General features: G+C 37.0%; 2 protein-coding genes across 3 annotated transcripts; one reads left to right on the forward strand and one right to left on the reverse strand.

Moving 5' to 3' along the window:
- Positions 1–447: 447 nt before the first annotated feature.
- Positions 448–22,336, forward strand: slc43a1b (solute carrier family 43 member 1b). Of its 2 annotated transcripts, none has more exons than XM_084389724.1 (15): positions 448–758; positions 10,100–10,257; positions 10,384–10,570; positions 10,788–10,843; positions 11,056–11,132; positions 14,493–14,585; positions 14,696–14,829; positions 16,325–16,464; positions 16,547–16,696; positions 16,949–16,984; positions 18,773–18,905; positions 18,997–19,126; positions 19,862–19,935; positions 20,715–20,838; positions 20,919–22,336. In XM_084389724.1, exons 2-15 carry the CDS (start codon positions 10,104–10,106, stop codon positions 21,090–21,092), a joined length of 1,662 nt encoding a protein of 553 aa, XP_084245850.1. In that variant the 5' UTR covers positions 448–758; positions 10,100–10,103; the 3' UTR covers positions 21,093–22,336. The 2 variants fall into 2 exon arrangements, with proteins under 2 accessions (XP_084245850.1, XP_084245851.1); XM_084389725.1 differs by having other exon boundaries at positions 16,550–16,696.
- Positions 22,317–25,973, reverse strand: med19b (mediator complex subunit 19b). The gene is made up of 6 exons (XM_084389758.1): positions 25,420–25,973; positions 24,354–24,476; positions 24,043–24,176; positions 23,732–23,828; positions 23,556–23,650; positions 22,317–22,677 (listed from the first exon to the last, which is right to left on the reverse strand). The coding sequence occupies exons 1-6, from the start codon at positions 25,625–25,627 to the stop codon at positions 22,609–22,611; spliced, it is 726 nt and encodes a 241-aa protein (XP_084245884.1). The 5' UTR covers positions 25,628–25,973; the 3' UTR covers positions 22,317–22,608.
- Positions 25,974–26,028: the final 55 nt, after the last annotated feature.

The raw sequence follows: 26,028 nt of genomic DNA on the forward strand, positions 1-26,028 counted from the left end.
AACTGTTGTAAAGTAGAGGGACACCACTTGCCACCACAAATGAAGAATGACCCATTCACCTTACTGTTAGTTGTCACTATACTTTTTTACGTAATTGCAAAATTTGTTTACTTTGTTACAATATATATATATATATATATTTATATTCTGTGTTCTCAATTTATGTAGTGTCTAATGAATGATCTATAGCTAGTGTTTAATTTTGACTCGCTGTGTGTGATCTGAGAGCATTGTTTGATTTTGAGCACAGATACAGTAGGCTAGTTTTGAGGCAATAGTTTGATTTTGCCAGAAGAGTCAGAAGTTTTGTGAATGTGGTTTGAAAATTTGGTTTTGCGTTTAAGCTTTTGAGAAAGTGAGCGATGGTTTCAAGAAATGTGTTTTAGCAATTCAGAAAAAACGTAAATAAAGTTTCGGCGGTCAAGGCCACACGAGGGCGCCGCTGGCACTGCGAATGATCAGGCTTCTACACTAACAATCAGTCTTGTGTGCTCTCTCGGAAACATCCATAAATTGAGTTTTCGTTTGGAAAGGTTGGGAGGAGGGTCAATGCCGGGAGCCATTTATAGACAAAAAGAGCAGGGAGAGAGAAAGAGCATAAGAAACTTGACATATCCTTTTGAGTTTGTACAAACGTGCAAGTACAACCTGGAGTGCACGAACAGAAAAACTTATAGCACCACTGTTTGGAAAGGATATCAGCACTGAGGAAAACCAGACATATGCCATTGCTATAAATAACAATACATAACACAGTGGTAAGTTTACTCTCTCCATACTTCCAAGATGTCAAGTTGATAAATCAATGCTCAGTTTTTGCAAAACATAAAAAAAAGAGTGTTTATTTTGTCGTTATCAATTAATTTCCTGAGGTGTGTTGTGGCATACGAAAACTTTGCATAAGAAACTAAATTGACTGCTTCAGCTCATTGTTTTTTATTTATTTATTATTATCTTGAATTGTGCATCTGAAATTATATATTTTAGTAGTCAGATTGTGTTGAGGGTCGTGCGTATTCTCATTTTATGACATTTATTTAAAATAGCATATCAAATTACACAATCCAAAGCAATAATGAACAATACAATAGGCTAAAGTTTATTAATAGGACCTTTTACAACTGATATAGGCAATCTCAAGTGCGCGCGGTGTTTTTTCCTTTAGGAAACTGAAGTGCGCACGCGGCACTTCTTCCAGTGAGCTGAGCACGCGGTAGATACTGCAGCCAGTGTGAAGGAAACAGCTGTTTGCGTGCGTGGGTGTGTGTGTGTCTGTCTGTGTGTGTGTGTGTGTGTGTGTGTGTGTGTGTGTGTGTGTGTGTGTGTGGTCCTGTCTTGGTAAACCCCATGGGGACAAAATGTCTTTTTGTGGGGAGATTTTGGTCCCCATTAGGAAAAGTGCTTATAATCACATTAGATTGTTTTTTTGAAAATGTAAAAATACATAAAGTTTTCTGTGATGGTTGTGTTTAGGGGATAGAATATCCAGATTGTACAGTATAAAAACATTGTCTATGGAAAATCCCCATAAAACATGGAAACCCAAAGTGTGTGTGTGTGTGTGTGTGTGTGTGTGTGTGTGTGTGTGTGTGTGTGTGTGTGTGTGTGTGTGTGTGTGAGAGAGAGAGAGAGAGAGAAAGAGAGAGAGAGAGTTGAGTCGAGTCATTACTTTGGGAAGGCTGCGTTTGACCTTTTGAGACTCAGTGACATCTTGTCTTCTTTAGTGGAAGCATTTCCCCAGCTAACAAAAGTAATGTTTTGCTATGTTCATACTGTATTCAATAAGTTCAAAAAGTATATATATTTTTTCTTGGTTATGCAGGCATTAAGAGAACATTCCATTTGATCAATATGCAATCATTATGGGAACATAAAACATTACTTTCAACGAACATCCTATTAACATTACTGGAAGAATGTTTTTTTGTTCATAACTTTGAGAGAACCTTGACAGAACGTTAAGTTCTGAGAACGATCACTGTTAGCTGGGGTTGCACAAGTTAAACTTTTTAACCCTTGTGCATCAATTTTAAAAAGTTACACTTAAGTAGGCCTACATAGTGGACAAAAATGTCTGTGTCAAAAAACTGTGTCAAGAATTGGAAGCTTGGGAGCACAGACTTAAGTTTGGTCTCATTTTAAAGAAGACTCTTGGCAGATTATTGCTGAAGTAAAAAAAAAAAAAAAAGTAAATCCAAAATAAAGTTATAAAGGTTCAAGTTTATGAAAATTATTTATGAACATTATTTTATGTAAAATATATATTTTATGAAACAAGTTGAACCTAAAACGGCTAGAAAATCAAAGCCATAAATCTAAATAAGTTGTGTTCCAAATTTGAGGTTGATATCTCAAAAACTGAGTTTTCGGTAAGATTTTGTTTGGGCGCAGTAACTATGGAATATGGAAGCTTGTTTCCGCCACAAAAAAAAAAAAAAAAAAAATTCTCAGAATTGCGAGATACAAAGTCAGAATTGCGTGAAATAGGCTAAAGTCGCAATTGCGTGTTATAAAGTCAGAATTGCGAGATACAGAGCCGGACAGTAACGGAGTACATTTACTTGAGTACAGTACTTAAGTACAATTTTGAGGGATCTGTACTTTACTCGAGTATCATTTTTGGGGAGTACTCATGACTTTACTCAAGTAGCCTATATTTGAGAGGCAAATATTGTACTCTTTACTCCACTACATTTCTATCCCTAACCGTGAGTACCCGTTACTACTTATAAAATAAAATAAAAGGAAAAAAGAAAAATCTCGGAAACCCTCAATTTGTTGTTTCCCTCTCAAACGTGATTGGATTGTGCAGGCGCCACTGATTGGGACAGCCTATCAGCAATCACCTTCAGCTTTCCGCCAAAGTCAACTCCATGGGCAGATTTAGATAAGAGACGAAACCATGGACGAAACAATGGATGAATGGACATTTTTACTTTTAAAAACAAGTAGGCTACTTCAGTACTTTTACTTAAGTAGACATCTGACTGTAGTACTTTTACTTGTACTTGAGTAAAATTTACCAAGGGGTATCTGTACTTTTACTCAAGTAATGAAGCTGTGTACTCTGTCCCCCTCTGGCGAGATATAAAGTGTTGTAAAGTGTTACCTCAATAGTTTATCTCACAATTCTGACTTTATAACACGCAATTGCGACTTTATATCATGCAATTCTGACTTTATATCTCCCAATTGCGTATTATAAAGTCAGAATTGCGTGATATAAAGTACAGAGTTTCTCATATTTTTTTAGTTGGCAGTATTGCTGTCCTGTATAAAAACATTGTGTTAAAAGAACATTTTATATTTTTAGTAATCCCAGAGCAAGCATGGAAAATCTGAGAAACCCTTTTACAGTGTGCACCAGGGAAATAAAATATTTGTATTCAATGTCAAGACTATAAATTACAATAATAATACAGATAATTCGTGCTTCTCATCAACAGTGAGCGAGTCATATTTTGATTCAGTTGATAGATTCGGTGTGTTCATTCAGTAAAGGATTCGTCAGACTGATTCAACCCGGTAACTCCTGAGTTTGTTGCTAGTATGTGGTTCCAAATTCAGCAACTGACTCATGCTAATGGTTTGAATCAGAACAGGTCACACTTTATGTAAAGCGGAGCAGGAATCACTGCTTGGTTATGCAACATATTTGTGGTGTTTCGTGTCAAAAATATATGTAAATAAATAGGGTAGAGTGGGGAAAACGCCCCCCTTAAGGAAAATGTGACATTACAGTGAAACAAAACATAAATGTGACTAGAATTGCCATCCCGGTTTTCTTTTGAGTGACTATGGCAGGAGGTATTCACCAAATATTAAAATTGCTCAGCCTTCATAATTAATTAGTATTTTCACTGAAAAATATTTTTGTACAAAAGGGGCGTTTTGCCCCAGCGGTGGGGTAAAACGCCCCCCAAGGTGGGGTAAAATGCCCCCTTTCTTACCAACCAGTTTGCTTCATAGATCAACAGCAAAATTAACAGAAAATAGTTTTTAATCTCTAGAAGTAAAAGGCAAGTAATGTATCAACATGTATATATATTAATATTTATTTCAGCAATGTCCAAAATAGCCAAATTTAACTACCTTCCATCAGTGAGCTAACTTTGCTAGCAAGCTAGCTAGTTAATGCTCACTTGAGGTAATTTTTTCATGTTTTGTTCAAATATTTTGATTTTAGCACTTAGTTATACTGCATTAAGTGTGAAACAAAGGATTTGATAGACAGAAATATTTTATTATAGTAACTATGATAGAGAGAAACTATGCCCCCAGGGGGGCATTTTACCCCTCAGCGTAGGGGGCGTTTTACCCCACAAGCTACCCCTCAGCGTTTACCCCACAAGCTATGACTTTAAAAAAAAAATAATAATAATTTTTTTTAAATATAATTATATTCCTTATAAATAGCATATGATCTCAAACTACAGACTTCACTATTCATCTATCATACATCACTGTGATATCCTGCAGAACAATATTCTCTTAAACACTTGTTTACAAATATCTGAAAATTATAGCATTTACCATGTAATCCTCTTCTTCCCCCACTCTACCCTACAAGTTACAGCATCAATTAACTTGTTCAGAATTTACTTGACTCATCATTTCTTTTTACTAAAACAATTGAAAATGCAACTTTTTGTCTGTAGATGTGGTGTATATCAGTAAAATGTGCATGCTTAAGATATTTTAAAAGGCATGGGAACAAATGCCTTTTCTGTTTGAATGGAACTCAGTGGAGGATATATTTTAGTACGCTGAATAAACATTTGTACAGAAACAGTTCATAATTTAATAAATTGACTGTCTTCTATTCTTCAATAAATATATTTTTGTTGTTGTTTATATTTAGACTTGGAGATTATCACAAACAAATTGTTTTATAAGATGAATAAAAAAGAATTCTGACATTACTGTTAAAATACTGCTCATGCTAATGGTAATGATCTGGTTTGGATAAATTGTACAACAGGATCCAAGTTCATACAAGTGTTACACCAATGATTATTCTATGTGTTGGTGAAATCAGATAAGATGCTTATGGTGTGCCATGAAGGTCTGTGACTATTTCTGGTGTCAACAGGTCAGGGGGTGTGTTGACATGTGCTTGATGGATAATAAAAATACTTCAGTCTCTTTTATCCATGTGATGAGGACAAGTATAAAAAGCTGAGTTCAGATTCAGAACATAAACAGATATAAATCACATGTGAACTCGCAGATTGCAATGATTTGGGAGACAGACACTTGAACTTCGTCCTAAATCGCAGTCTCCCATTTAATTTCGCAAGATAGACGTGTGCTTTTCAGGAATGTGCTGAACAAAGAAGACAAGTACTGACATAAACTTGTAACAGTTCTGTTTCTCATGGGCTTTCCCCCCTGAATTCTTCTCATTTATGCTGTTTACATAAAAGTAATAGTGAATGAACTGGTCTTGTGACCCGTTTTCTAATTTAATAGTCAATGAGTGCTGGTTCTTGGTGTCTATTCATACTTGCTTGAATTCACATTTGTGTTCTTCAGTTCACATTCTGGCATGAATGAGTCTAAGATGCAGGCTGTTTATTTTAATGAATGTTTTGTGTTTGTTTTATGTAAAACTTTGGGCAAGTAGGGTCTAAAAGTGTAGATCACTAAAGACTTGGACAAAAGTGTAAAATTATCTGTAACTCACAGGTACACTCAATAAAGTTTAAATAAATTTGTTCTTATCTTCTACAGTATGTATGGTCTAATTCATTTGATTATGCCTACTAAATGCAAAAAATTAAAAGGATTAATATGGATTTGAACTGTTGTTGGCCTTTTACTAAACATTTGCATATTGATTTTTCAGGAATACAATAAGAAAAAAGGAATTACGTTTACTTTAAGCATTAAGCAGAGTAGTAAATAAACTACATGTGGATGATGTTAGATTAAACCATCTCTTTAGTGCCTGATTGGATCTAGATTTATTCCTCCACCTACAGAACAGGAAATTAAAATTATTCATGTACTTAGTCCCAAAGCAGATGCAAATTAAGCAAACTTCCATTTTACGAATTTAAACGTATGGTATATGCAGTTGGGACATTTAGTAAAATCCAGTAAAATCAAGAATCTGTGATTTGTTAATTCTCTTGAACCTTTTATTTAACTGACAAAAGTACAAAGAAAAGATCTCCAAAGTTCTCACTGACCAACTTAATTGCACTTTGTAAATATAAACAAATTTTGATTTTGATGGCTGCAACACACTCCAAAAATGTTGGGACAGAAGTGAAAAGATTACAGAATATACCAGTTTTGATAAATAAACACAATTACCAGGTGAATTTGTAATAGGTGAAGGTATGATTGGCTATAAAAGAAGCTTCTCTGTCTTTGCAAGCGAAGTTCATGGCTCATCACTTTGTTCCATATATCATGAGAGAATTGTCAAACAATTCAAAAATCACATTTCTCAATGTAAGATTGCAAAGAATTGATGTCTTTCACCTTCTACCATACATAATATTGTGAAAAGATTCAGGGAATCCAGAGAACTCTCAGTACATGTAGGGCAAGGCAGTAAACCTCTGTTGAATGTGCATGACTTTGAACCCTCAGATGGCACTGCATGAGAAACTGTCACGCTACTGTGTTAAATACAGCCACATGTGCACGGGAGTACTTTGGAAAACCATTGTCACTTAACAGTCTGCATCAAGGAATGCAACTTGAGTCTCTGTTACGCAAGGACAAAGCTATACATCAGTTCCCTTTCATGGTTACTACAAGTTACGTCGTGACGACGAATGGGGTTTCGCTTAGAAAGCCTCTCACCTTCGAGAATACAAAATGAGCCAATGGCAAGAAAATGCCATGGGTCTGCGGAATTTGCATAGTGTAACTCCGCCCCACCTTGTGAGTATAAGTACGCTGGCAACATGCAGTTATGTTTTCACTTCGGAGCCAAGAGTTTTCTTCACTCCCACAAGCCATTCTGAATTATCTTCACTCTACGAGATGAGCGGCTCTCCAGTGTGTTGGTGCGACGGCGTGTTCCAGCGAAATCGCATTGCCTGCTGCTGGTCTGTGCAGTGATCTGCCGACAGTGTGTGTGCTTCTCTCTCAGCACTCTGCTGAGCTTTTTCCTCTCTCTAAAAGAGCTGAACGTGGCACGTCTTTTTCAAGACGGCTCGCCCATGTGTTTTCTGGATGTGGGTGCGTGATTCATCTGCCTAATGGTCACGAGCGCTGTTTGGCGTGTTGGGCTTAATCACGCTCGGCAGCCCTCGTGGATGAGTCATGTTTTATTTGCGGGAACATGACCATCGCAATGTTTAGATCGAGACTCAATGATCTCCGTGTGGGTAGAGTCCCCTCTGCCACACTCCAATCTATCTCTTCCTCGAGAGGGGATTCTTTTGGCTGGTGGCCAGGGTGATCTGAGGGTTACGGTGTGGCACAATAACCGACGAGACATTCCTCGGGCCACGCCCCCCTCCACATCGCAAACCGTGGAGCTTCCGTGTGTGCCTGATTCCTCTCGGGGACCCAGTGTTTTCAGTGTAGACCTTAACTGTGCAGCCGACGAGCTCTGGAGAATGGAGACTCCATCACCAGTCGGTTCAGCTGATTTGGGAACAGTTGGGGACACACAGGTAGATCACACACACTGTCACAGACCCTGTGCAATATCAGGGAGGACGAGGAGCAGGTCATATTGGTTGCGCCTCATTGGCCCACCTGGACCTGGTTCTCCAAACTAGTATTCCTCGCGACAGCACCTCCCTGGCCAATTCCTCTGAGGAAGGACCTCCTTTCTCAGAGACGGGGCACCCTATGGCACCCTCGTCCCGATCTTTGGAACCTCCACATGTGGCTCCTGGACGGGACGAGGCAAGTTAAGTACCCTACCACCAGCGGTGGTGGCTACCATTACTTCCGCTAGAGCATCGTCCACGAGACATGCCTATGCGTTGAAGTGGAACCTCTTCGTCACCTGGTGCTCTTCTCGCATGCTCGGTGACGAAGCATGCCTGGAATTCGAGCCAGCCTACTCTCACGTGACTCTGAGACCCCGGTCTGGATACGTGCCCAAGATTCCCACCACTCCCTTTCGAGACCAGGTGGTGAACCTGCAAGCGCTGCCCTTGGAGGAGGCAGACCCAGCCTTGGCACTGCTCTGTCCAGTACTGCTCTGTGCTTTCAGGACCTCAGACCAGCTCTTTGTCTGTTATGGTGGGAAGCTGAAGGGAAAGGCTCTCTCCAAGCAAGGTTGTCTCACTGGATAGTGGACGCCATTGCTTTGGCATACCAGCAGCAAGGTCGACCATGCCCCCTTGGTGTGAAGGCACACTCCACCCGGAGTGTGGCTTCCTATTGGGCTCTGGCGCATGGCGCCTCGCTAACAGACATCTGCAGAGCTGCAGGCTGGGCGACACCTAACACATTCGTGAGATTCTACAATCTCCGAATGGAGCCAGTATCCTCTCATGTACTCGCTTCAACCAGCCGGTACTAGGATCTGCTCAGGTGTCTTCGCTTGCTCGCCATTCCATTCCGCGGACTGGATACGTGCGATATTTCCTCAGGTGAGCCTCTCCGAGAGTTATGCCACCGGCAGCTTTCACGTTGGCGAGGTGCCACCATGTGCATGGTTCCCCCTCTGGGCGACCCCCACATGTGTATTTCCACTGTAAGCCTCTCTGAGCATGTGTCTTTCCCTTGGCAAGCCACCTTGCCGCCCCTGGGGTTGAAACATTCCACCCCAGTGTTCTCCATATGCAGCCCGCTCGCAGGTCATATGTGTATTCTGTAAGAACCCCCCCTTCAGGCAGGCAATAATTGCATATTTCCGCTGAGATATGCTTCCCAGTGTACCTTGGTATTCCTGTGTTAAGTTGGAGTCCTTCATCCGTGCCAGTATCACGACAGGGAGCTCAGACTTACGCAGGGCACTGGAAGACAGCCGAGGTGGCGTGATTAGACTGGGGACCCGATTCGTCGTCACGACGTAACTCATAGTGACCACGAAAGGGAACGTCTCGGTTACGTACGTAACGTGACGTGACGTTACGTCTCCCTGCCACTTCTGCTGTACCGCTGGAATGCCGGAGTTCAGTCTCAGCTCCTCAGCGAGAAAACATATCTGCATGTTACTTCCTTAAATACCCTCGAGGTGTGGCGGAGTTGCGCTATGCAAATTCTGCAGACCCATGGCATTTTCTTTCCATTGGCTTGTTTTGTATTCTCGAAGGTGAGAGGCTCTCTAAGCGAAACCCCATTCGTCGTCACGATGTAACGTCTCCGTTCCCTACTCAGAGAACGAGGGTTACATACGTAACCGAGACATTCTTTGCAGAGATGCTGCCGAGTTCTCTTGGCCCGAGCTCATCTCAGATGGTCTTAAACACAGTGGAAACATGCTTCAGCTTGTTTTTGGGAAGAACAGATATCAAGTTCTCAGTCCCAAAAAGGGACCATCCAAACTTTCATCAGCAACAGGTACAATAGAAAACATCTGACATGGTATGGAAGTGCATCAGTGCAAATGTCATGGGTGACTTGCATGTGTGTGAAGGTACAACTGATGTGGAGGCATATATTAGGATTGTACAGAAACTGCCTTCAGGGTGATATCCTGGGAAGCAAGAAAATGCCAGGCCTCATTCTGCACGTACTAAAATGGAGGGATTTCTAGACACTCTACACTGTAGAGTGGATGTGCCTGACTGCCTGCCTGCAGTCCAGATCTGTTTCTTATTGAAAATCTATGGCCCATCATAAAAAGGAGAATCAGACAACGACGAACACAGACTGTTGAGCAGCTGACCTCTATCAGGCGAGATTGGGCAAAAATTCCATGCAACAATCAGTATTCTCAGTTACCAAATGATTTAAAAATGTAATTAAAATGAAAGGTGATGTGACAGTTAAATAAAGGTTAAAGAGAATGAGATAATGATTTTATTGCATTTTACAAAAATGAAACTTTTCTGGAAATGGGGTTGTAATGAAAGTAGTGTTCAAATGTCGAACACTTAAGGATGGTCCTGTTCTTAATGTATAGTATTGAATTATTGTATTCAAATCATGTGAATCATGTTTCATTCTCCAGTGCAATGGCTCCGTCACTCTCGCAGGCCTACAGGAGGCGCTGGTGGATGGCTGTCACGTCAATCATAGAAAACCTGCTCTTCTCTGCCGTATTGTTGGGTTGGGGTTCCCTTCTTATCATGCTGAAGAACGAGGGCTTCTACTCACACCTGTGTTCAGGTACATGATTAGAACACATACACACTTACAAGCAAAGTCTTACTCTGAGTTGTTGCTAGCAGGTATAGGAAACAGCAACATGCAGAGCTTTAAAGTATTTGACTCTCTATCCTCTGATACTATTAGAAAATGTCACAGAGAGTCACACTAACGCGAGTTTGACGGAGCGGCCGGTTTGGCTGAGCTGTATTGAACAGGAAGAGATTCTGAATCTGGGCTTTACGATTGGCTCGTTCATCATCAGCGCAGCCACTCTGCCACTAGGTGTCCTGATGGACAAGTTTGGGCCACGTCCAATCAGATTGTTTGGCAGGTGAGAGACATACAGCTATCAGTATAAAACTTGAAAAGTTTCTCAAAACCAATGCTGAATGTTGGCTTGACTTTAAGTTTGAAGGCGTTCATCTGCAGCGCGTCTGCTGAATGTGAACATGAAATTCTATGTATGAATATCCATCATCCATCAATCTTGCCCTGTAACCCACATCATGGTCATTTCCTCCAATTCTCTGTTTTTATGACTCTTGTAGTTCATGTTTTGCATTGTCCATGGCTTTGATTGCAGTCGCATCTTATGATCCAAAAGGTCAGTATGTTGTAATGCTTATTTATGCTTATTTTATTGTTAAATGAACATTCAGAACCAACGTATAATGCACATAAAACATATACCATAGAAATAATAAATTATATATATTTATTTATTTATTGCTTAATCATTTCACAGGTCTATAATTAGTGATTCTGTATTTTTAATGTTTTATAAGTAATATAAGCATTGTTTCTGTTTTCCCTTAGTGTTATCAGCTCTCATATTTATTGCTGTCTCCATGAATGGGTTTGGAGGAATCTGTCTAACCTTCACTTCACTAACAGTAAGACACATTCACACATGTTCACATATGTTCACATAGATAAAACAAAAACAAAAAAAACAATAGACTGACTAAATAGACACAAAACAGACTGACTTACAGCAATCTTACATCAATTCAGTTCTTATACTGTATATACCCAAGAAAACTATTGTAATGATAACTATGCAAAGTTGCCATTCGAGCTGTTCTATATTCTGAGGCCGAGTTTGAATGTGTTTAGAGCGCGCGCGCGCAGGGTTGCCAGATTGCACCGATTAAGTAAAACACTGGGCATAAAATGTAAGAGAAAAGCTCTGTTTGGGTGATTTGGGTGATTTAAGCTATTTAGATCTGGCAACCACAAACATCAACGCTAGTGGGGACATGTTAACAATGCAAGATAATGCAAATGTCAAATAAAAAAAGCATTTTCAGGATAAATAACGAGCGGGAAAATATCGCGACGATTATTTAAAATTAATCGAGAGAGACAGATATCGTTATCGCGATTAAAATACGATTAATCGTGCAGTCCTGTTTGGGTACATTATTATATCATGAACACTGTTTGTTAGTGGGTGGTGATCATGTTGACACTTGACTCTGTATTGGTGTTTAAATGTGTATATGTGTCTTTATACACAACCGGTCAAAAGTTTAGAATAATTAAGACTTTTTAATGTTCTTTAAAGAAGTCTATATGCTCAACAAGGCTGCATTTAAAAAAAAAAGAAAAATACAGTAAAAAAAAAAAAAACAGCAATATTGTGAAATACTGTATTATTACAATTTAAAAGAATGTTTTCTATTTTAATGTATTAATGTATTCAGCAAATCTGAATTTTCAGCATCATTACTCCAGTCTTCCGTGTCACACAGTCCTTCAGATCTAATATTCTGATCTGGTCTTTAGAAACATTTCCTATTATTATCAATGTTGAAATCAGTTTTACTGCTTAATTTTTTTGTGTGTAAACTCTGATAGGATTCTTTGATGAATAGAAAGTTAAAAAGAACAGCATTTATTTGAAATATAATTTTTTTGAGTGTCTTTACTTTAACTTTTGATCTATTTAATGCATCCTTGCTGAATAAAAGTATTAATTTCTTTAAAAAAAAACTTTTAAATGGTAATCAGTTTACAAAAAAATATTAAGCAGCTATTATTAACTGATTAATAATAAGAAGAAATGTTTATTGAGCAGCAAATCAGCATATTAGAATGGTTTCTAAAGGATCACGTGACACTGAAGAATAAATTACATTTTAAAATATTGTTAGATATAAAAAGTTTTTAAATTGTAATATTTTACAATATTGCTCTTTTACTGTCAAATAATCAAAAAATAATTGGTGAGCATAAGAGACTTGTGTAAGCTGAAATGTAGGTATGAAGCTTTTTGACTACACTTACTTTAATCAATACTTCTCCTCATTACACACTATCAAAACACATGTTTGTTGTACTTCTTGATCTGCATGTCGTTTGCTGATCACTTCAGTGCTGCACATGTTTTCCATCCCCTCACTCTACATTTCGGCATGCTGGTCAGCCAATCACAGCACAGATCCGACTTCACGCCCTCAACTCCGCCATGCCTACCTTCTCTCAACACATTAACAACCACTGTCCTTGCTTTCTCTCACGCGCTTGTGTCCCCCTTGTTTTTACCATACCAAAAACAACTGTGCAAAACAAATATTTCATTATAAGAATGAATCTAGATTATATTTCGTAATTCACTTCATGCATGTGGGGATTTGTTCCCATTTTACTTCCATATAATACAATGTAGTTCTGAGTTCAACAAGCAAAAATGTATTACGGGAATTGATTTGAGAGTGTTTCTTGGTAGCTTTGTAAAACTGTGTGTGTGACTTGTAAATGTGCCAGATTATTTGGCAATTAGATCATTTTGTCTTATAGACATGCAAACATTGCCACAATGTTCCCTTCTAGCTTATCAACCTCACTGAACTCTTCCACCCACCTCTCTCTGTCCCATATCCTCTCTCTCTGTGATCTTTGTGAATTTACTGCTGGCATGTCCTGGCTGTCAAATTTCATAGTTTCATAATGGCACACACACACACACACACACACACACACACACACACACACACACACACACACACACACACACACAGACAGAGAGAGAGAGAGTCAGATACTCCTATTCAAACTGAGACAAACACAAACAAGTGGCATGGCAAGAGGCTGTTAATGAGAAACAGTTAATTACCAGCTCTTAAAAATAACCCTACTATTTTAGCGTATAAATAGTCAGTAGAAATGAAATACTTACAGGAAGCTGACATGTCCTTCAGTGTGGAATGCTACTGTATACTCCAGCTGAAACTAATTAAATAGCACTTTGCTATTTTGTTTATATTATACATTCAGATTTTATGACCTCATATTAATTGAACATGATTCAGGTCTTTATCTAAGTTCAATTCAGGACGTGTGTGTGTGTGTGTGTGTGTGTGTGTGTGTGTGTGTGTGTGTGTGTGTGTATGTTTGTGTTTATCTGATTGGTGTGTTAGAGCGTTGTTGGCACAGCAGCACAGGAATAAAATTTAGGTCAGCATTTTATTATGGCTGTTGCTACCTGTGCTTCATAATACCCACACATTTATTATGATATACTAAGTGAATCAAATAAAGCAGGGAACTTTTGATTTAAATTTAGAAAGAAAGATGGGCAGAATGGTTGATAAATAACAAATGACTGCAGCACGCTTGGAAACATTTATGCCATATCTTTTATTAAATCACTCTTGTAATTGTGTACACATTTATTTATTTATTTATTTATTTATTTATTTATTTATTTATTTATTTATTTATTTATTTATTTATTTATTCATATTAAATAATTATAATAATAATAATTACATAAAATAATCTGATAAAATAAAATATAATTATGTTTTATAATATATAATTATATTTACCATTTATATATAACTATTAAATAAATAAAATAATAAAAATTTATTTATTTATTTGTTTGTTTATTTATTTAATGTACCACACATCATTATATATTAAATATAATTATATATAATAAATATATTTAAATAATAATAAATTAATTGCATAGCATATCAATTATTTATTTTTTATGTACAAATCATCATCAAACTTTTATTTATATTTGTATCTTGTGTCTACTTGTTTAAACACCCACATAAACAGTGGATATCTTGAGATGCACAGAGAGGTGCTGTTAGTCTTCACATGTTGTGTAGCTAAATGCTATTTCAAATTTCTAGCTCGTAATGCTCTCTAGTGGCAACAGACAAACACTACAGTTTGAATACATATATTAGCACATCCATTCATGATTCTCTCTTCTTGATTGATTTCCCCAGTTGCCGAATATGTTTGGAAATGTGCGCTCTACGATTCTTTCTCTCATGATTGGCTCCTATGCCTCCTCTGCTGTCACCTTCCCAGCAGTCAAGGTAATGCACAAACAACACTTGAACAGCAGAAATACAAAGCATTTAGACATTATGCTCAAAGACTTTTCTCCTGCAACACAGCATTTGAACCAACATGTCTTGTCCTTTAGCTGATCTATGATGTGGGCGTATCATTTTCTGTGATCTTCTGGATGTGGGCAGGGTTCGCCTGCTTCGTCTTCCTCAACTGCTTTATTAATTGGCCGGGAGAATCTTTTCCTGCCCCTGAGGACATCAGATACATGTCAGTACTTGACTAATACATACACTATATGCCTAATGCCCAAAAATATGCAGTCATCTAAACATCACACCTATGTGTTATTTTAACAGTTTAATTGGTTACACTTTATTTGACAGTACTTATGTGTACTTACAGTGTAGTTACCCAAGAAAGTACTTGTAATATAAGGTAACTACATGGGTTAAGGTTAGTTTTAGGGGTAGGTTCAGGGTTAGTACCTAGTTATTACCCAGTTATTGTAATTGCTATAAGTACATACTAGTATGTACATAGGGAACAGTATTGTAAATAAAGTGCTACTGTTTAATTTCATTTCATAATGTGTGTATATATTACCATTCAAAGTTTGGAGTCAGTTAGATTTGTTTTAAAGAAATTGATACTTTTATTGATACTTTTATTCAGCAAGGATGTATTAAATTGATCAATAGTGACAGTAAAGACTTTTATAATGTTACAAAAGGTTTCTATTTCAAATAAATGCTGTTCTTTTAAACTTTCTATTCGTCAAATAATCATGGAAAAGACCAAATCAGTATATTAGAATGAGAACAGAAGAATGTATACAACATCTAGAGTCAAAGCAAAATGTATTCAGACACCTTCAACATTTCTCACATTATCACAGTTTAAAAAATGGTAATAAAGTATGACAAAAACTGTCAAATCAGTTGATATTTCACTGGTTTTGGCCATCGTTCTGTTAGACTGTCTCACAAATGAATTAGGTTGAATAGCTGTCAGCTGTTAAATTTAAGTACACAATTAGATAATAATACCAATTTAGGTCAACCAATTACCAAGCAATGCTTCATTTTGTTCAGCCTGTGGTGTAAAAAGGTCGCATTCGCAATTAAAGAAAAAACACTTACATGGTCAAAGGCCCTTGCACACTGAGTCCAAAATTCGCATCCGAAATTTTCGCACGTTAAAAAATAAATACGACCTCACGTTATGTCAATCACGCTTACACACTGCCTCCGAAACTTTCGTCCGTCATAAAAAAATTCGGATTCGGATTTTGTGTGTTTTTCGCGTCCGTAGCAAGCATTTTGAATGGTGTTTTGACAATTCAAGCCACCGAATCACGAATACGAAAAAACACATACGAAAATTTCGGAGTAGCGTGAGGTAATGTGAGACCTCATAACGTGAGGTCGTATTTATTTTTTAACGTGCGAAAATTTCGGATGCGAATTTCGGACTCAATGTGCAAGGGCCTTGAATAATTTTTGGTCCCAAATTTCTATACATTTTACTGGTAGGCTAGTCAACTGTATGAAGAATTTTTGGGTATAATATGTCAGAGTTTACTTTATTTTGCTATCCTCACTTACATACATGAACTATATTTTCCTGCACCCACTAGTAATAAAATCTCAAAAATTAGATCTGGTTTCTGAATAATTTTTTTTATCTGACTGTATATATTAGCTACACAAGATATTCACAAATAATTGTGTCTATTATTGTAACATTTCTTTTTATTTCATAGTACAATGGAGAAGTTGAGAGGTAAGGTAGTGGACGATGAGATGACTGACACTAATGTGAGTCTTAAAGAGCAAGTGGTGACCAAAAAACTGCCTTCTACTGATGAAGCACCCAGCGATGAAACTGTAGCAGAGAACCAGGGTAAGTCTCACAAACACACTCTCTACAAAAAATGACAAAGAATTATGACATTGATAATAAAATAATCCTGTTTGTGGGACAGCAGGATCCCCTCCCTTTCGTAGCTCCGTGTGCTCACCGATTTTCCTGTGGAGTATCATCACGATGGCGATGACCCAGCTCCGTGTCATTTTTTTCATGGGTGCCATGAATAAGATGTTGGAGTACCTGGTTACCCATGGTGACCCTAACCGTGAGCATCAGCTAAATATTTGAGTCATTTGTTTTAATGAAATTGAAAAATGTGAAATAAACAGATATGCTCTTTTAAATGTGTTTATGTAACTTTGCTCAAGAGCAGATGGGTAAATGTAATTAGCAAAAGCTTACAGACGTATGCTATAGTTTTGCAGAAGCATGTGTTAGTGGGTGGGTGTTTGGAAGTGGGTAGTAAACATAGTTTTACATTTCACTATTTTCCGCCGCCTGTTTGTGTCTGTTTTAGCCTCAGAGGAGTTGGAGAAGGAGGCAGAGGACCAAGGTAAGCAAAATCCTGTTATTTTCACCTAAACAAGATACGTTTCTTTTGGCTTAGGAACGAAGAGTGGCCCTACAAAGAATTTGGACACTTGTGACTTACACTTAATGCATGAATGATTTTGCACTAGTAGATGATAAAATATCAAACCAGATAGTAATTATTTTTGAAGGACACTTTTCAAGTGAAACATAAAAAAAAAAAAAAAAACGTTTGTTGACCTTGATACCAGTTGATAAAAGTTTCAAATTGGCTCAGAAAAAGTTAAATTATTTCCGAGAAAAGATCTAGTATCATTTATTTGGTTTAATACATTGATGACTAATGCAATGTGTCAGTAAAAGTATCAGCGAGTATAATACCAGTATGGAGACCTTATTCCGGGATTCAAAGAGCTTGTGTGTGTGTGTGTGTGTGTGTGTGTGTGTGTGTGTGTGTGTGTGTGTGTGTGTGTGTGTGTTCATGTTTTCCTATCTCGATGGGGACTTCAACCTGAATGCACACCGACTCATGGGGACTCGTGTCTCCGTGGGGACCTAAATTGAGGTCAAGCTAATCATACAGAATGAGTCTATGGAGAGTCCCCAAATAAATAGTGAACCAGACATGTGTTTTTTTGTGTGTGTGTTTGTTTTTGTGTGTTAGTTTGTGTGTGTGTGTTTGTTTGTGTGTGTTTGTTTGTTGGTGCATTTGTTTGTTTGTGTGTGTGTTTGACAAAATGTCCCCACAAAGGTGGCAATATCCAAAATCCTTGTCCTTGTGGGGAATTTTTTTGGTCGACATGAGGAAAACAGCGTATAAATCATACTAAGTGATGTTTTTTGGGGAAAAAATGCAGAAAGTTTTCTGTGATGGGTAGGTTTAGAAGTTGGTTTAGAGTTAGGGGATAGAGTTGCAAACTCGCGCTAAATCGGCCCAAAGTCCGGCGTCCGACCAGCGCGGAAGGTCTTAACGTGTTACTGTCCTTTTCTCGAGGCAAAGTATTTTTGATTAAATGCAATATATTTACTCGTTATTTCATCTGACTCCATAAATGAAAGGTTTTAATAACATCTGTGCCTCACTAAAAGTGAGCGAATGTTTGACTATTCCTTTTAACCATTAAATGAAAAATGTCAAAATCAGTTAGAATAATCACATGTAACAATTTAATATTTCAGATATCAGAGATCAATTCCACAATCAATTCAAATATCTAGAACATGGTTATACATTGGTTACACCAAATAATCTTACCCAGCTTGTATCTGAGATAGAGAGAGAGAGAGAGAGAGACCACCTATTCAATCCACGTCCAGCCAAAAAGAGACCAGAGAGAGGGCGAACACCTTCCTTTATCCTGTTTGACCAGGTGACATGGGGGATGGGGGAGACCACCCTCAAATGGCTTCTATCCAACAAAAGGGGGGTTGCCTTATCTGGACTTATCTCTGAAACAGTTTTCTCTAAACTTCTATAAACCTTATTTCCTTTTATTTTATCTATCTGGATATGAGATATCTGTACCACTCACTTTGAGACATTTCAAATGACACCAAAAACATAACAGTCAATGATAAACATTCACATTAAACCGTGTTCTTGTGTGAGTTCTTAGTTGTTTCTGAGAGGAAGTGAGGTTGTATGGGGGAGGTCGAATGTTTATTAGCCAGCAGGGCCCTTTTGTCTCAGACCAGGCCTCAACCAGTATTTTCAGTCTTACAGAGTATACAGTTTGTACAGAATAAAAATCACTACGTCTTTGGAAAGTCCCCACAAAACATGGAAACCCAACATGTGTGTGTGTTTTAGTGAGTCTCTACTCGTCCATCTTTGGCACTCTTCAGCTGCTCTGCCTGATGTCCTGTCCTCTGATTGGCTACATCATGGACTGGAGAATGAAGGAATGCGAGGACGTGGTGAATTCAGCTGAGGGAGAAAAAAGGTGAGGGTGGAGAAAAAGAAGGAGTGAAATGTTGAATTATTTGTATGTGTCAGTTAGATGGTTAAATTTTCCCTGTCATTGTTTTCTTCAGTCCATCTGGGCCTCCAAAGAGGGACAGAAAGATCCAAAAACTCACTAACGCCATCAGAGCTTTCATCTTTACTAATATACTGCTTGTCATCTTTGGCATCATCTCCCTCATAGACAATCTACCCATACAGGTTAGACACAAATTTGTCACAAATTTGCTTATTTGTTTAGAAATATTATTTATTTTATATTAATATTATTTATATAATTTAATTTTATCGTTATTTTATATAATTGATATAACCTGGAGAATGTTATTTAATTACAGATTTAATATATTTTATATTTTATAACATCTAATTTATATAATCATATATAACTTTGCACATAATATAATATAATTTAATGTATATATGTACTATATATATATATATATATATGTATGTGTGTGTGTGTATACAAATGATATATATATATATATATATATATATAATTTGTATACATTTACACTCATATATATTTACATTTGATTTTGAATCCCAGAATTTCAATGTGGTTTAATTTATTTGGATTAATATATAGATATATATTGCATTGTATCAGTGAATATAATATCAGTATTGGCAATATTATTCTGGGAAGTGCTTTAATTGCTAATGTTATATATTTTATATAATTTATATAATCTGCAAAATGTTAAGTTCAAATTGTATATACATTATTTTATATAATTTATGTAATCATATATACATTTTAATTTAATTTAATTTAATTTAGCTCTTTTTCAAAATCCTAAGTCTTTCTCTAGAGTTCTGGGTTTAAATTCCATATTTTTGACCATGCTGCAAAACAATTATTTTCATCAGCTCCTCAAATCAACATGAGAAATGTGATGACTGTTGTTGTTATTATTATATTTGTTACAGGTGGTGTCTTTTATTCTTCACACTGCAGTTCGAGGTTTTATTCACTCCTGCTGTGGAGGGCTCTATGCTGCTGTGTGAGTTTTACTTATCAAAATCCACTTAAAGGTGGAACTACCTGAACACAGCAAACAACAATATGCTCGCATGAAGATTAGGCTAATAATTCCTGCTAAAAAGCGGGAGATGAGAGAAAAGAATCATTTGAATCAGTGTTAATTGTATATAATATATATATATTAGGGGTGTAACAATATATCGTGTCACAATATATTGCAATACAAAAATGCAACAATATGTATCGTGGATAGTTCACCCAAAATAAAAATTACCCTGTGAGAAAAAATTTAAGTTTTCAGAGTAAGTACTATTAAACTACAATATATTATGTTGAATATAATGTATAATAATGGGGGAATATTAGTGGGTCCTGATAATGCTTGTTATAAGTCTTATGTTACCAGTAAAAAGTGGCCTACATTATTTTAAATATATCTAGCCAGTGACAGAGTGCAAGCATATTCATCTAAAATAATTCTGTGTTTTCAGGTTCAGAATCATGAATATATTTATTCTGGTGTCACCATTGTCCAAGCCTATTCATTTACACCCACAATGTTATATCAAATTTAGCATTTAATCAACAGTACATGTCTTGGATTATCGCAATAATATCGTATCGTGAGTTCAGTATCGTGATATGTATCGAATCGTGAAATTAGGGTATCGTTACACCCCTTATATATATAGTTATAGTTTTTGTCAAGGTTTTGGTTGTATTTTTTTAACTTACAGTCAAAATATATACTATATTTGCTATTTGTTTTATCTTCAAGCTGTTTATTTGTGTATTTAGCTACCCAACCAATCACTTTGGCACTCTGACGGGCTTGCAGTCCATGGTTAGTGCTGTGTTTGCCCTCCTGCAACAACCACTCTTCATGTGGATGGTGGGACCATTGAAGGGCGATCCTTACTGGGTGAGACACCATTCATGTGTGTGACAGTATATGTATACAGTATACCAAAGTACCAAACATGACACTTTTTGAATTAACAGATCAACTTGGGCCTGCTTCTGTTCTCATTGGTTGGATTCTTGCTGCCAGGATACCTCTTCTACCATCGGAGACATCTTATAAAGGAGAAGGCTGCGCGCGATAGTCTATCACAGAGCGTCAGCCTCAACTCAACAACTGATTCTTCAAAATACCAAACCAACGGGAACGTCTGAGCTGGAAAACATTTATTAGTGAGATGTATTTGAATTATAGACCTAAATTATGAAAGTTATTGTTCCTTTGCTTTTCAGAAACTGCATTATTAGGCTTCCTGTTCAGTCGCTGTAGTGACCTGACAGATTTAAAACGGTTTCAAAAATCAAGCGAAAGTGCAATTTAAAGTATCAGCCAAGGCTTTGACTGTGTGACTGGGCAGGATGCATTTTCTAGGCTTTTATTATCACTCGCTCTACGTCGTTGACTTGTAGTGCAAATTGACAGACACAATGAAAGGATGCCACACTTAGCCTTTTGTTGGTGAGACTTTTAAGGAAAACTGTCACAACCACATTTGCAGTATTTTTGTGGTTGCACCAAACATTAACAAATTATGCTAGGGCCTAAAATATGTCGTCTGGCTGCGGAAACACTGTTTTCTTCATTATTATTACATTGACACTTTGAAATGTCCAGGAAAATGGTAGTAAAACAACAAGGATGGGGTGAATGTCGACTGAATGAGTGTTATAGTGCATAATTTATCAGTGCATGTTATACCAAAGACAATCATTTTGTGTTTAATAATCTTTTCAGAAAGATTCAACTTGCTGAGATACTTTCAGAAAGGAAACTTGACCTTCATGTCTCATTCAAAGAGCCTCTGTCTTTGTAAAGGTTTCACAATTGACTGTAAACTCGTATTCTACCACGATATATGATCATCAGTATGTATGTGCAGGTCACAGACATATTCAAGTTCACTAGTACGAAGTCACTATTTATTAAATAATGTTTGTCATTTAGTGGAATTTTGCTGTATGGGTATTAAAACTAATGTCCCATTAAGACTCAGGGCAGGTAAAGGAGGCAGGGTTGCATGTAACGCTCACTTTACCTTGACATGGATCATTTTCATTTTAAACCTGTGTTCTTGAGTGGATCTTTTCATTGCAGGTTCTCAATAGCTTTTTATCCAACCCCTACTCTCACTAAACCTGATGGACATTCAGCTTTATGTGACAACTGGTAAATACAAAGGTGTGTTTTTATTGCAGATGCCGGTATTGCACTATATTATTTGTTTTAAAAGTACTGTTCTGTATGTTACAGAGCTGTGATCATGTGCTCAAAAGTTTCAGTGATTCTAGTGATTTTTTCAACATAATGGTGCTTGCATTGTGCTCCTGACTGTAAATATGCCTGAAAGGGGGAAAAAATCAAATAAATACAAAGATTTTGTCACAGAAATCTGCCCATTCTCGGCTGATTGTGTTTTATTTGTAAAAAAAAGTTTGTTTTTTTAAAAAATTGAATGAAAAATGTTCCATTATTCGTCAATCTCATAAATAGATACAGAGGCACTTAGACACTTACAAATGCAACAGATATGATGGTTTACCAGGTAAATTATGTAACAATATACTCTGACACATATATATACACACAAATCTGACTCTCACTGTAACTGGCCCAGCTTGTGCATCACTTTAACTCCTTTAGTTCCTGGTTTTTCGGCCATCAAGGAGGTTCTTATCTCAAACTGCTGCTGCTGCTGGGCTGAGCTCCAGTCATGCCTGGGTGATCAGGACTGTGGCGATTCTGAAAACAGGCAAATAATACAATAATTAATAGAAATATTTTTATTTTATTTTTTATTGGAAGATATCAGATTCAAATTGTTATCAAATATATCAAAGTATATTAAATTATCAAAATATATCAAATATATATTTGATAAATATAAACGATATATATATATATCAAATATCAAATTGTTGATCACAATTTAAAAACTTTCAAAAACTTGCTCAGTAAGTTTTTTATAAAGACTCATTAAATTGTTCAAAGGTGACAGTAAAGACATTTATCTTACTAAAAATTTCTATTTTCAAGTCAAGTCACCTTCATTTATATAGCGCTTTTAACAATATGGATTGTTTCAAAGCAGCTTTACAGAGATAATAGGAAATTACCGTAGTAGATTGTTTAGGCTTTACAACAGCTCTAGGATAAAGTTACTGTCCAGCTAAAGTTAGTTTTGATCTAATCTAGTGTTGGATTTCAACTAAATGGCGTTTTGTCGAACTTTCTATTCATCCTAAACAAAATGTATCACACTTTCCACAAATAAAACTGTTTTCAACGTTGATGATAATAATAATAATAATAATAATAATAATAATGTTTCTTGAGCAGCAAATCAGCATATTAGAATGATTTCTGAAGGATCATGTGACACTGAAGACTGGAGTAATGATGCTGAAAATTCAGCTTTACGGATATTTTAGCTAAATTATATTCATGTATAGAAAACAGTTAATCAAAATTGTAATAATATTTCACAATATTACTGTTTTTACTGTATTGTTGATCAAATAAACGTAGCCTTGAAGACTTAAAAAAAAAGAAATCAATTATAAAATCAGTCCATTTGTAACATGTACTTTCATGCAAAGTGTATAACAACTCCAATTAACCTTCTTTTTCTTTTTATCTTTCTTCTTTTTCTTTCTGTCCGGATCATCGTCCTTCTTTTTCTTCTTTTTCTTATGGTCTGAATCTGATGGAGTTTCTGTGGTAAAGAAGTGAGATTAACAGTCCATATGTAAGAAATCACGTTCATCTCTTTGTGCGGTTTGTGTGTGACAGTTACCTGGTGGTAAAGGATCCTGAGGCCGGTGATGTTTATGTTTGTGTTTGTTCTTCTTCTTCGGCGGTTGAATGTGCATCAGTCTGTATTGCTCTGGCAACTTTGGCAGGAGAAAGAGCCACATAAAACATGCATGTGAAACAGCAATATATGATTGACCCACATAACCATTCGCAACCAACACTGACTAAGAAAGATATAGCCAAACCTCAGAGTACAGTCAAAAGCAGAGGTAACATCAGTTACAATGCAAAGGGAGTCCTTCTTTTGTCTCTCTCATACACACACACACACACACACACATACACACTTACAGGGCCAGTGTGTAGCCTGAAGCCGGTGAGCATGACCCCAGTGAGAGGACTGAAAGAGTTGTTGCACACTGGCGTCTTCTCAATGAGAGAGCGCAGAGAGCTGTTGTCCTGAATGCCTGGGCTGTCGATCATGCCTGGAGTCCAGAAGGTAAAAAAAACATGTAGTTTCAACACAGTCACTAGCTAAACCCAGGCCTACTGTTGTTATAGGTGAAGTCAAGTGTATACTATTGTGTTCCTTTATCCCTACTGGAATATTTTTGAGAACCGCTCTAGAATCGTGTAAGTATGGTGTAAATATGCACACGCACCAGGAAGCTCTGGAAGAAAATTGCTGAGTTTCTCCTTCACCTTCTTTCCGCAAAACTTGTTATAAGCGTGCTCCAGGTTGTAGTGTGTGATGAGATTAGTGTGTCCCGTCAGCTCATTCTCCACTGTCAAGAAGATATGAGGGGGTAAACAGGTTCACAGAGCACTGACAAATAATTTCCCTCCCATCTCATACTTGTTTTCCTTCACCATGTCCCTTTAGGAGCTTTGTAAGGGTCTAACTCTTTTTAACCAATGAATTTACATGACTTTTTCAGTCGTTTGAGACTTACTGGATAACGGAAATTATTCTTTTTTAAATATATTTAACTACAATTTCTACCCGATAAAATATTTTAGAACTTGTAACTAGAGAAATGATACATAATGTATATTCATTATAAAAATGGCATTTTAGAAATTAATTTACATGTCTAGAAATCACACTTTTAAAATGAGGCTTCCTGATTCTTCATAGAAAAAACAAACAGATGTTGAAGGCTTAATTATAATAAGAAATATATTGACTATTTGTTGTTTTAGCTTATTTTAGAGCTTGCTTTGTCTTATTTTAAGTCATCTTGAGGCCCCCTTGGAAGTTTGCCGAGGCCCTCTAGTGGTGATGAGAACCACTGATCTATATACAGTGACTAGTGTTACTACAACAAAACCATAACAAAATGATATGCAATATAAGTGAATTCTCTCAGCTGCTAACTATTGCTACCAGGCTTGTTTATAGTAAGGGTCTTACATGACATGACATATATTTCATACACCAGTACTTTATGGTATTTCAATTATTCTCATTCCATCATTATGCATGTGTGTTGATGGTATTAATAACGGTAAAGGTATAGGTCACTATGGTATTATAATTACCATGGTACAGTACAGCACCTAAACGTACCACTGTAAGCCAATGTCATTTGGACATGGTACCACGGTATTCGTATTACCATACCATACAATCACTGTACAACGGCATTGACACTGACACAGTGCTTTATTATATTACTACGAATCAATACTATACCGAAAATTAAAAACACAAAAAGAGGCGCTCACTGGGCAGTTCTCGCAGCAGGTAGAAGGGCTCGTTCATCGCGGAGGGTTTTCTGATCGGACCCCCTTCATCCATCATCTGATGGGGGAAACACATCGGGCCCATGTTTTGGGGGACCTGAGGTTTCCCAGATCCAAAGCCCAGCGCAGATGGTCCTGATGGACCCTGGGAATCAGGCTGACCATACAGCGAGGAGAAGATTTCTGTCATGTTGACAAAACTACCCTACGATGTTGTGATTGTGTGGACGTTTGTATGGGGTTTACTATTGCTGTCAACGTCCCTCCCTTACGTTCTGTTGACAATTGCTTCCGGTTGTTCTTGTACCTTGGGGAAATTTACCGTAATTTATCAAGTACATATATTGATCGTATTGTGTCCAGTTCCCAAATCTGACTAAATAGACTCACATAATGCGTCCTAAAATGCATTATATAGTTTAACACGGCAGTTTAATTGCATAAATAATTGTAAACGAGGAGATAAACAATTCAAGTTAGTGTCAGTGACGCATGTTAAAATCGTCGCTTGCTGTTTATGTATTACGGTAAACGCGACATACTTCCGCTTGTCCTTCCCTTTATGTGACATCATGACCAATAAGCGACGTC

This window comes from Rutilus rutilus (genome assembly GCF_951802725.1).
Source record: "Rutilus rutilus genome assembly, chromosome: 2".
NCBI lineage: Eukaryota > Metazoa > Chordata > Actinopteri > Cypriniformes > Leuciscidae > Rutilus > Rutilus rutilus.